Raw genomic sequence first — 12,374 nt, forward strand, 5'->3', positions numbered from 1 at the left:
TTTATGCATAACTGAAGCACTTTGCAGTAGAGTAGAAATTAACACAATGCTGTAAATCAACCACACGTTAATAAAGTTAATTTTTGAAGCAGCTCTGCCTGCCTTCCCCGGTGGGAGTAGCCCACCGCAGCCGCAGCCGTGACCGCCGTCACACCCCGTGCCTGCTCACGGCTGCCCTCGCGCCCCTCTCTCCGCAGACTGGCCCATTACTGCCGGCTCCGGGACGTGCAGACGCTGGCCATGCTCTGTAGCGTGTTCGAGGCCCAGTCTCGGCCGCAGGGGGCGCCAAACCCTTTCGGGCCCTTTCCCAGCCGCTCAGCTAACCTTGTGGTGTCCCACAGTCGATATGTAAGCTGGGGGTTTCCTGGTCTGAATCTGGCTTTTTGCAAAGGTCAGCTGTCATGGCAAGCGGCCCTCTCATGCTGCGCCCGCTTTCATTGCAGCCCAGCTTTACGTCCTCAGGTTCCTGCTCGAGCTTGTCCGACCCGGGGTTCAACACTGGTGGCTGGAACATAGGTCAGTATGGAACTGCCTTAGCCCATGCTGAGGTTTTATACTTTCAATGATTTAATATGTGATCTTTAGCTGATGAATATTCTTCATATTTTCCCTTGTTTCTCATTGCCTTGTATGTATTTATTTACTTTTTTATTTTTGGCTGTACTGTGCACCTTACAGGGTCTCTTCCTGGTTGGGAACCCAACCAGGAATTGAGCCCCGGCCCCAGCAGTGAAAGTGCCAAGTCTAACCCCTGGACTGCCAGGGAGTCCCTCACTGACCTTTAAATTGAGTATGGTGGAGATGCCATAGTCAGCAAGGGCTGAAACATGGGCTTTTGTGTTTGAGCAGGCTGGTTTCTGCTGTCTCTCTGCCTTGCTTGGTTACTTTCAATCCTATAACCTCGAGAAACTGACAGTGGAACTTTCCATTGTCCATCGCCAAGCCCCAACCCTTACCCTTTATGCAGCACAAGCCCCTTCCCTGATCATCTGCCACTTCCTGTTATCTTCCTCTCCCCATGAACCTCCTTCAGAATAGAGAAGTAAAGCTGAGCCCGGTCCCACTTGGCCGTAAAGGTCTATTTAACCAGTAGGTGTATATGTGTTTTCTGGATTTTTAAATTTTCTTTTTAAAAGTGATTTTAATTTTGTTGATTACAGAAGTACTATTTGCCCAGTGAAGAAAACAAATGTTGGTGGAGAAAATACTAATAGTTGATTTCCCTGCCTAGAAATTAATAACGTCTGTTAACATTTCAGGACATTTCCTTCCAGTCTTTGTGTGTGTGTGTGTGTTGGGGGCCGGGGTTGGAGGGCAGATCTTTCTATATTTGTGATTTTATGTTCTATTTTTTATTTTATCATGAGCATTTTCTCATGCCATTTAAAGAGTTTTTTAAAATAAGTAATGCCTGCCTAATAATCTATATCACACTTATAATTTGGTTAATCATTGTGTGTGTACCTAATTATCAAGTTACATTAATAGTAAATACATAGACAGAAAGGTAAGGCTAGGAAAGTGTTCTGTTTAGTTCTAGGACTTCTCAGAATCTTCAACTTAGCTGATTTTCCTTCCAGGAAGTAAATAGGACACATGCGCATCATGAGAGTTTTCAGGTTATTTCCCATGCCTTCTTTGATTTCTATCTTCCCTTCCCATTTGATTTTCTTCAGTGGGAAGAGAAACAGAACACCTATCTTCACCTTGGGGAGAGTCCTCACCAGAAGAAATCCGCTTTGGGAGTCTGACCTACAGTGATCCTCGTGAGCGAGAGCGTGATCAGCATGATAAAAATAAAAGGTAATGACCTTCCCAGCCAGGAGCTGTAGTTCTGTGATGCTTAGATTCTTCCCACATTGGGACTCTTGCTTTTAAGAAAGGTATTTGCTGTACTTAGTCATTCAGTCATGTCCGACTCTCTGCGACCCCATGGACTGTAGCCCACCAGGCTCCTCTGTCCATGGGGATTCTCTAGGCAAGAATACTGGAGTGGGTTGCCATGCCCTTCTCCAGGGAATCTTCCCAATCCAGGGATTGAACCTAGGTCTCCCGCATTGCAGGCGGAGTCTTTATCATCTGAGCCACCAGGGAAGCCCTAAGAAAGGTATATTAAGCGCCATTTGGCATCAAGCTTGTTTCTCTTAAAGGAACTGATCAGATGTGCTTTGAATTTGATCCAGGCTTCTGGACCCCGCTAATACCCAGCAATTTGATGACTTTAAGAAATGCTATGGAGAAATCCTCTACCGTTGGGGTCTGAGGGAGAAACGAGCTGAAGTGCTGAAGTTTGTCTCCTGTCCTCCTGATCCTCACAAAGGCATTGGTAAATATGAATTTCTTTCTGTTCTCATCACTCTCTGAAAGGTTCTGTAATTTAATGTGTCCATAACATAATCCTTGGAATGAAGTTCGAGTGTCTCATTTATAAGTGGAAATTTCTGAAGTATTTTGAGTCTGTTTTAAGTTATTGAAAACCCTGGCATTTCATGAGACAATTACATTTTCATCATAAAGGAAGAAGTTGTCTGTACAATCCTCAGATATTGATCAGCAGTAGCGACATTTATTCAGTTACTCGGCCAACGTTTGTCAGACTCCTCTTAGTCGCAGTGCTGGCAAACTCCTTTGTGGCAACTCCTAGGCCAGTGGGGGAAAAAAATAATTACAAGCTGTGATCAGTATTTATGAGCAAGCAAAAAGGATGTTGGGTCAGGGGAGCAGGGAGGGAGAATTTTAGCAGACATTTTGAGCTGCATTGGGAAGTCTGTCTGAGGAGCCGAGGTCTGCAGGACAGGATGGAGCCACGAAGGGCATCCCACCCAGGAGCGGACCCATAGGGGAAACAGCTTGTTAGTTTGAACAAGTGAATGAAGACCAGTGTGCTAGAACACAGTGAGTGAGAAGAGTGCTGAAAAACTAGACCACAGGATAGTCAGGGACTTGAAAGTCATGGTGAAGAACTTGGATTGTATTCTAAGTCCAGTGATGAGTTTCAAAGGACATTAAGAAGTAAGTGATGTGACTCTCCTAACAGTCCACCAGTCAGGAATCTGTGCTTTCACTGTCGTGGGTCTGGGTTCAATCCCTGGTCAGGGAACTAAAATCTTGCAAGCTGTGTGTTGTGCCAAGAAAATAGGAGTAGTAAGGCCAAACTAACAGGGAGGGAGCATAGCTCCACCCAGCAGCAGACAGCTGGAACAAGTGGTATGCTCCAGTTTCCACTGCAAGAGGATTTCTTTGGCTATTCTAGGAAGAAAGGATTGGAGGAGGACAGAAGTAGAGGCGGAAAGAGCATTTGAAGACTGTTAAGATGGTCAGAGAGAGAAGGACGGCCTGGTCTCAGGTGTTATCAGGGGTGGTGGACAGAGATGGATGAAGTAAAAATGCATGTCAGAGGTAGACTCAATATCCACATGTCTTACTGACAAGTTGGGTGTGGGCTTGAGGACGAGACAAAGCTTAAATGATCCTAAATTTCCAGCTTGAACTGGAAATGGTGATGCCATATTCTAAGATTAGAAAAGATTGGAAGAAAATTGAAAACTCAGTTTGGAATAGTAGGAAATGTTGAAGTTCAAACTGTAGAAGTCATGTAGACAGTTGGATATGAGTCTGGAGCTTAAAGGAGAGTTTAGGGCTAAAACTAGGAATGTGGGAATATTTAGCATGTTGATGGTATTCATGCTGTGAGCATTGAGTGCATTTACCTGGGAACTGTGGGGTGGAATGGGCTCTCAAATAAGAGAGCCCACTGATTCTGGGCCTTGAGAGAAACCAGTAGTTGGAGCTTGAGTCTTGGAGAAAGAACCAGAAACAGACTTTGAATGAGATACTAGTGTGTTTTGAGGAAAAGCAAGACTATGATAGGAAAGAAGCTAAGAGAAGAGATGTTTTCTAAAGAGTGATGTAAGAGAAACATAAAGAATAGACTGAACACATATTGATTTCCTTTCTCCCCCAGATCCTGCTGAAGTGTCTATATAGAGCTTTTATGAAAAGACATAGCTGTGCAAGGAAAAGTAATATTGGCAATAAAATTTGGGACCTGGGTTACAGATAGTGGTAGCTGATTTTACCGAGAAGGAGCTGAATGCTGAACTGGCAGGCAGGAAAACAGTAACACACATGGATAACTCCATGTAACTAATCCCGTGGACTGTAGCTCGTCAGGCTCCTTTGTCCATGGAATTCTCCAGGCAAGAATACTAGAATAGGTTGCCATTTCTTTCTCCAGGGGATCTTCCTGACCTAAGGATCAAACTCGGGTCTCCTGCATTGCCAGCAGATTCTTTACCATCTGAGCCACCAGGGAAGCCCAACACACATGGTAGAACCCCCAAATATTTCAGGAATTACAAGTACCCAGAACTTCTGCAAGTAGCAGGAAGGTGAGGTCAGAAACAGGAGCCTTGTATGATGGCCTTTATAGGGTTCCCAGATCCCCACTCCTGTTTTGCAAAGCAGTTTTCACCCTTCCCCTCCCCCAGCAGAAAACTGGAAGTTCACTGTCTAGAAAAGGTGTACACATTTCCCGATAAAGGGGCTGCTACGTAGCTAGTATATGAATGAAGAATGACCCGGGGATCTAGAGAAGATCCTAGAAGTTTCCAGAGAGAGAAGATGAGTTGCCTGCAAAGGATAAGAATACGAATAGCATCACACTTCTTGGGAGCCCTGAACTAGATCCTGAAAGCTGGACAACAACAGTGCAGCAGTGCCTTCCCTGGCCTCAAAAAAACGATCCTCTTAGAATCCCTTAGAATCTAACCTAGAGTTCTTTACCCAGGTCATCCTTTAAGTGTTAGAGTAAACCTTCAGCCTATCTAAGGAGGAGGAATAGATGCAAAGCCAGGAAGCCAGGGTGTCAGGACGCTGATGAAGGGAGATGTACGTGACAGACCTGGAGACACACCAGTCCAGGTTGGAGCCTCAGAGTGTTGTCCCCGAGAAAAAATACCTAGCGTGTTTCAGTATTCAGTGTATTTCTAAAAGATTCAGATGTTTGGAGATAAATTGTCAATAAGTACATGATTAAGCAAAGGAAAAAACAACACTAACTCTAGGAAAAACAAAATGTGCAAGAAAGAAAGGAAGTCATCATGGTATGTGGTTTGGCTTAATACTTACCTAGAGAAATAATGTAAAAGCAATATTAATCCAACCAAATGATAATAGAGCTGTGTGGGGAAGAAGAGCAACAAGTGGTCCATGAGTCTGGTTGTGGAAATTGGGGAGTGAAAGAACTTCCACTGGGGAAGGTCAATAGACAGTGCTTAAATATAACAATTAAGAAATAACTAGGGAGGGGACATATGTATACCTGTGGCTGATTCCTGTTGATGTATGGCAGAAACCAACACAATATTTTAAAGCAATTGTCCTTCAATTGAAAATAAATAAATTTTTTAAAAAATAAATAATTTTATAAGCATGTGTAGAGATAGGGAGATAAAAACAGAAGAAATAGTTAAATGGGTTGGAAGAATTTCCTCTAGGGATGATGGGTGTGGGAGTGGAAGAGAATGCTGGTTTTGATAATACAATGTATAGAATAATTTGATTCTTTAAGTTGTGTGAATATAGTTTCAGTTAAATAAAAACAAACCAAAATAATACATAGATTTAAATGTTGAATAAAAGGATTATTTTAATATGGATTATCTTGGTGTATGTACATGAAGAAGTACAGACACAAAATGCTATTTGGGTAATCTATAATATTTTTCAGAGCATCTACAGGCATGCAGGTATATCAGGGAAAGATTAGTGATGGCCTCCTGCAATTTGTCTTTTAAATTAGTTTTCAGGTAAATAAATGAATCACAGAGATATGTAGCTGGTGTGTCAGCCCATCAATCAGCTAGACTTTTTGACATCTCCTGTTTGAAAGGTTGTGTTGGGTTCCTTGGGCAGGACAAAGGACTTTGAAGTCTGGTTTGGGGTTGAAGTTGTTCAGGAAGTCTTTAATCCGTACTCCTTTGATTACAAATCAGGGTGTCTGATCTCCTCCAGTTCCGTTTTTTCTTTCTCAGGATTGCTTTGGCTATTCAGGGTCTTTTGTGTTTGCATATAAACTAAACAATTTTTTGTTCTAGTTCTGTGAAAAATGTCATTGGTAATTTGATAGGGATTGCATTGAAAGTGTAGAATGGGTAGTATTGTCATTTTGATAATACTGATTCTTCCAACCAAGAATATGTTATATCTTTCCATCTATGTGATCTTTGATTTCTTTCATTAGTGTCTTATAGTTTTCAGAGAACAGGTCTTTTGTCTCCTTGAGTAAGTTTATTCCTAGGTATTTTATTCTGGCACAAAAACAGAAATATAGACCAATGTAACAGATTAGAAAGCTCAGCAATAAACCTGTGCACCCATGGCCAATTAATCTGTGACAAAGAAGGCAAGAATATATAGTGGAGAAAAGACAGCCTCTTCAATAAGTAGTGCTGGGTAGTAAACTGGACAGCTACCTGTAAAAGAATAACATTAAAACATTCTGTAACAGCATACACAAAAATAAACTCAAAGTGGATTTTAACCTAAATGTAAGCCTGGATGGTATAAAAGTCTTTAGAGGAAAACATAGGCACAACACTCTTTGACATAGATTGTAGCAATATCTTTTTGGATCCACATCCTAGAGAAATGAAAACAAAAATAAGCAAATAGGACCTAATTAAACTTAAAGGCTTTTGTATAGCAAAGGAAACTGTAAATGAAATGAGAAAGTAACCCACAAAATGGGAGAAGATATTTGCAAACAAAGCAACCAACAAAGGATTAACCTCCAAAATCTACAAAGAGTTCCTGTAGCTCAGTATTAAAAAAACTAACAACCCAATCGAAAAATGGACAGAGGATCTAAATAGATACTTCTCCAGGGGAGACATACAGATTGCCAGAAAGCACATGAAAAGATGCTCAACATTGCTAATTATTAGAGAAATGCAAATCAAAACCACAATGGGGTATCACCTCACATCAGTCAGAATGGCCATCATGAAAATAATAAATGTTGGAGAGTGTGTAGAGAAAAGGGAACCCTCTTACACTGTTGGTGAGAATGTAAATTGATGCAACTGCTGTGGAGAACAATGTGGAGGTTTCTTAAAAAACTAAAAATAGAACTAGTATATGATTCAACAGTCCCATTCCTGGGCATGTATCTGGAGAAAATCCTAATTTGAAAAAATACAAACACCCCAGTGTTCATAGCAGTGCTGTTTACAGTAATCAGGACATGGAAGCAACCTAAGTGTCCATCGACAGATGAATGGATAAAGAAGATGTAGTGTGTGTGTGTGTGTGTATATATATGTGTGTGTGTGTGTATATATGTATATATACACACTGGAATATTACTCAGCCACAAAAAAGAATGAAATAATACTTTTGTATCATCATGGATGGACCTAGAGATTATCACACTAAATGAAGTAAGTCAGACAAGAGAAAGACAAATATAATATCACTCATATGTGGATCATAATTTTTTAAAAAATGATACAAATGAACTTATTTACCAAGCAGAAACAAACTTAACAATTATTGAAACAAACTTATGGTTACTGAAGGGGAAGCACGGGGAGGAGGGATAAATCAGAAGCTTGAGATTAACATACATACACTATATATATAAGGTAGGTAACCAGAATGCCCTACTGTATGGCACAGGGAACTCTACTCAATATTCTTATAACCCATATGAGAAAAGAGTCTGAAGAAGTATGAATATATGTGTAACTGAATCACTTTGTTGTACACCTGAAACTAACAACATGTAAAACAACTATACTTCATTAAAAAATTTTTTTTAAGTTGTGTTTAAGAAAACATAGCTATTTTTAATCAAAATTTTCAAACCGGTTTATCTCAGGATTTACCGTAACTAGGAACTACCATGAAATGTTTTCCTTAACTACTGTGTATGTAATGTCTCTGTTGGTCCATTTTTATGACTGCCTGTGGTTTTGAAGCAGAGGAGTTGGTTTGTTTTTTTTTTTGAGGAGTTGGTTCTGATAGAAGAAAGAACCCAGGACCCTTCCTCTACTGTGAGGGGTGAAAGAAGCGGGAGATGTGAAGATTTGTGGGTGTTGAAATGAAAGGAGCCCCCAGTGAAAGGCTTCTGTTTCCTTAGGGAAGGGAAAGAAGAGAGGCCGTCAGGGGTTCAGCCATTTAAAAAAATTGAACAGCAGTGGTTTAATAAGATCCTACAGAGCCCTCCTGAATGAATGCATCTTTATTACTCACGATGCCCAGTTCTCGTTGCAGAACCAATCTCACCATGTCTCTCTTCTGGCCACCTCCGCCCTCCTCCAGAGTTCGGCGTGTACTGCAGCCACTGCCGGAGTGAGGTCCGGGGCACGCAGTGCGCCATCTGCAAAGGCTTCACGTTCCAATGTGCCATCTGCCACGTGGCTGTGCGAGGCTCGTCCAACTTCTGCCTGACCTGCGGACACGGGGGGCACACCAGCCACATGATGGAGTGGTTTCGGACTCAGGAGGTGTGTCCCACCGGGTGTGGGTGCCACTGCCTGCTTGAAAGCACTTTCTGAACTTACAGCCCTTGGGAGTTGTGGGAAGTCCTAGAGGACCCATCAATGCTGGGTGACAAGCTCTCCGCCAGGAGCGAGGCTCCAGAGCCCACCTCCACCTAGACCAGGATGCATTCCCCTCAAAGACTGACATGGTGTGGGCTGTTCCTGAGCCTTGGCCTTCTCAACTCTTGGCTGTTTGTTGGTGGCGCGGATGTCGGTGGAAGAGGACTCGGGCAGGTGGAAACACCTGCCTCCCGAGCTGTGTTTACCTTTCAGATGTTGACCTCAAACCATTGACAGCATCCTTTCTGATGCCAGTCACAGAGATCAAGGTCAGATGCAAAGGACAGTCTCTTGAGCCAAAGGACAGTGGACATTACTTCAGTTGACAAATGGACCTGTGACATAAGTTGGTGCATTTAATGAACTGATGGACTATGGCCTTTTAAAATATAATACTTAAATTATAAATATGTAATGTACTTAAGGATCCTTAAGATGTATTTTTTTTGTTTGCTATTTCTCTTCCAGCTGCTTTCCCTTGGCTAATAAAATTCTAGTAATCATCTGGGGAAAAAAGAGGTGATATTTTAGTGAATCTTTTTAAAATTCTAATTGAAATTAACTCTTTGGGTTAACTCTCAAAGTCAGTGCTCAGATTTTCAAAGGAACACTGAGTTGCTTTTGTCATCCAGGAGGGGAAAATAGAACTTGACATTTAAGGTTCTTCCCAACTTGAAGAGTTTGTTTTTTTTTTAGTCATTTCTACTAGCAAAAGGAAACTCAGATTACATGGCAGCATTGCTGTGAGAGGCTCCCGTTGCTGTCGTGCAGGTTGGCTGAGCTTCCATAAACGCTCTCCCTCTTCTGGGCTGCTTCACAGGCTCCCACCCGTGTTTATCTGCATCCACCAGTTCTTCAGAATGTGCCGACAGCTCTTGGTAAAGAATCCGCCTGCAATGGAGGAGACCCCGGTTTGATTCCTGGGTCAGGAAGATCCCCTGGAGAAGGGATAGGCTACCCACTCCAGTTTTCTTAGGCTTCCCTTGTGGTTCAGCTCGTAAAGAATCCTCCTGCAATGCGGGAGACCTGGGTTCGATCCCTGGGTTGGGAAGATCCCCTAGTGAAGGGAAATGCTACCCACTCCTTCTGGCCTGGAGAATTCCATTGACTGTATAGTCCATGGGATTGCAAAGAGTCAGACACGACTGAGTGACTTTCACTTCAATTTTGCTTCAGGAAAGAGAAATGCTTTTCAATATTGCTACTGAAATTTATATTTATTTCTTAGAATTTTACAATTCCAGATTGATTAGCTTAAGAAATATAACTCCATGTCTCAAAATATGACAGTCTTGTACATCACTGTAACTACAGGTCAGGACTCATTTATAGATTGTGAAATCAATGTAGTGGATAAAAACCACAATTTTAAAAAAATAAAAGTAGAAGAGACATCAGAATGTACCAGTTAGGATAAACATTGTTTTGTGTAACTTGTTTACAAGTATATACATACACACTTGCGCATGTGTATAAAGGATCACAATATATAAATTCATTTCTTACTGAGGATTTTGTTCAAAACATTTTCAGAACACTTTTAGGTGAGGCTTATGTGATGGTCATCCCTCTGTTACTGTATATGAAAGATGACATGAGAAAAGCCTGGATCCTGTGCAGTGAAAGCAGAGGTTTAACCCTGGGCTTGGAGTCGAGGTAAGATGTCAGCCCCTCTGCTGAGTGGGCCAAATAACTAGGTACAGTAGGTGCATGGAGGCACATAAAGGAGGAGGCCAAGAAAATCCGAATTTGTTCACTGTCTTCTGTTCACTTGTTTGTATCAACGCTGCTGTAATGGTACCACGGGATTTGTAGTAATTTGGCTAATTTGTATTAAGATAAAGGTGCTATCATGTTCCTCAATGGAATCATGTCATTTGCAGAGAACAATCTTTTCCTGTTCCCCCTCTACTCAAACTAATGTCAGAATATAGTTTCTCATTCCAGTTTTAGTCCTTTGACTCTTTCCCTTATGGTGGTTATCAGTATTTTCCAGTAAGACTTGTGATTGAAAAGCACTTAAAACTTTCAAGAATAGATGATGAATGTGAAGTCAACCATCACTTTGAAATACAACTAAAGACTCTTACTCCTTGGAAGGAAAGTTATGACCAACCTAGACAGCATATTAAAAAGCAGAGACATTACTTTGCCAACAAAGTCTGTCTCGTTAAGGCTATGGTTTTTCCAATAGTAACGTATAGATGTGAGAGTTGGACTATAAAGAAAGCTGAGCACCGAAGAATTGATGCTTTTGAACTGTGGTGTAGGAGACGACTCTTGAGAGTCCCCTGGACTGCAGGGAGATCCATCCAGTCCATCCTAAAGGAGATCAGTCCTGAGTGTTCATTGGAAGGACTGATGTTGAAGCTGAACCTCCAATACTTTGGCCACCTGATGTGAAGAGCTGACTCGTCTGAAAAGACTCTGATGCTGGGAAAGATTGAAGGCGGGAGGAGAAGGGGACAACAGAGGATGAGATGGTTGGATGGCATCACCGACTCAATGGAGATGAGTTTTGAGTAAGCTCCAGGATTGGATGATGGACAGGGAAGCCTGGCATGCTAGAGTCCATGGGGTCGCAAAGAGTCGGACATGACTGAACTGAACTGAACTGAATCCTGGGAAACTGGCATTACCTCCTAAACCAGATAGCAGAAATCCCCAGTGCTGCCACCAGGGGGGAAATGCCTGTTAGTGTTTGGGAAGTCATGTATGGGAAAGCCCATGGATAAATTCATTCAGATTGGACTAACAAAAAGGGCAAGAAAAGCACAGACAGGAGTATCCCGCTTTTCCTTCTATCATAAAAATATTCTTACAGTAACATCCCAGGAGAAGGAAATGGCAACCCACTCCAGTATTTTTGCCTGGAGAATCCCATGGATCCAGGAACCTGACAGGCTATAGTCCATGGGGTCGCAGAGAGTCAGACAGGGCTGAGCGACTAACACTACCTTAATGTAACTCTTTTAACAATCTCTCTTTTTAATTATTTTTTAAAAGACTTACTTATTTGTTTGGCCGTACTGGGGCTTAGTTGCAGCGTGTGGGATCTAGTTCCCTGACCAGAGATCGAATCCCACTCCCTTACATTGGGAGCGTGCAGTCTTAGCCACTGGACCACCAGGGAAGTCCCACATAACAATCTCTTATTTGGCTTCCTTTATTTGGCTACCCAGATACAGTATAAAGGATGGGAAGACAGTTAGACAGAAGTGATGTCTCTTTCCTCTGAGCTCAGCTCTTTGGTCTCTTGGCCATGGATTCCCACGCAGGAAAGCTCACACTCGCTGTCTGTGCTTTCAGAAGATTGACAGTTTGGCTGCCACCAGCTCAGCCACCCTGCTAAATACTTCTGTGTCCAAACTGAGACTAACCCTAGTTTAAAGGCCCGGGGCCAGGTCAGACATCACTGTCTTCTGCCATTATCTTAATTTAGAGAGAATCATTGATGGGAGCACCCCAAAACTGTCTCTGTATTTTCTTTTCCTAATAGAGTTCAGAAATGAAAGAAAGGGAGAAAAAGTATCTAACATTGGTATCCAAAAAACGGTCCCCAGCAAAAGATTTCTGGCTTTAAGAGGTTTGGGCCAATCTGTATCATTATCAAATGGTTTTCCTTCTGTAAACAGTTTGGACACATTAGATGCAACAGAGTGTAAATATTTTTGCAGTACAAATAGAGGATATACTCTTTCTTGTTTTACCACAAAAGGCTTTGTTAGAGTTGGAAATCCTGAAATAGAAATGATCAAAGGAGCTCCA

General features: G+C 42.0%; 1 protein-coding gene across 3 annotated transcripts in view; it reads left to right on the forward strand.

The window, feature by feature from the left end:
* Window positions 1-9,122, forward strand: part of WDR59 (WD repeat domain 59) — a 77,271-nt gene extending 68,149 nt beyond the window's left edge. For 2 of the 3 annotated variants that reach the window (XM_043436339.1, XM_043436340.1), the window contains 5 exons: window positions 198-348; window positions 444-516; window positions 1,677-1,803; window positions 2,184-2,326; window positions 8,326-9,122. In XM_043436339.1, coding sequence (XP_043292274.1) covers window positions 198-348; window positions 444-516; window positions 1,677-1,803; window positions 2,184-2,326; window positions 8,326-8,561 — 730 coding nt within the window. In that variant the 3' untranslated portion in view covers window positions 8,562-9,122. Of the gene's footprint in view, window positions 1-197; window positions 349-443; window positions 517-1,676; window positions 1,804-2,183; window positions 2,327-8,325 lie in introns of those variants that run through there. The other variant, XR_006263390.1, reaches the window with a different exon arrangement.
* Window positions 9,123-12,374: the final 3,252 nt, after the last annotated feature.

This window comes from Cervus canadensis, chromosome 18 (genome assembly GCF_019320065.1).
Source record: "Cervus canadensis isolate Bull #8, Minnesota chromosome 18, ASM1932006v1, whole genome shotgun sequence".
NCBI classification, from domain to species: domain Eukaryota; kingdom Metazoa; phylum Chordata; class Mammalia; order Artiodactyla; family Cervidae; genus Cervus; species Cervus canadensis.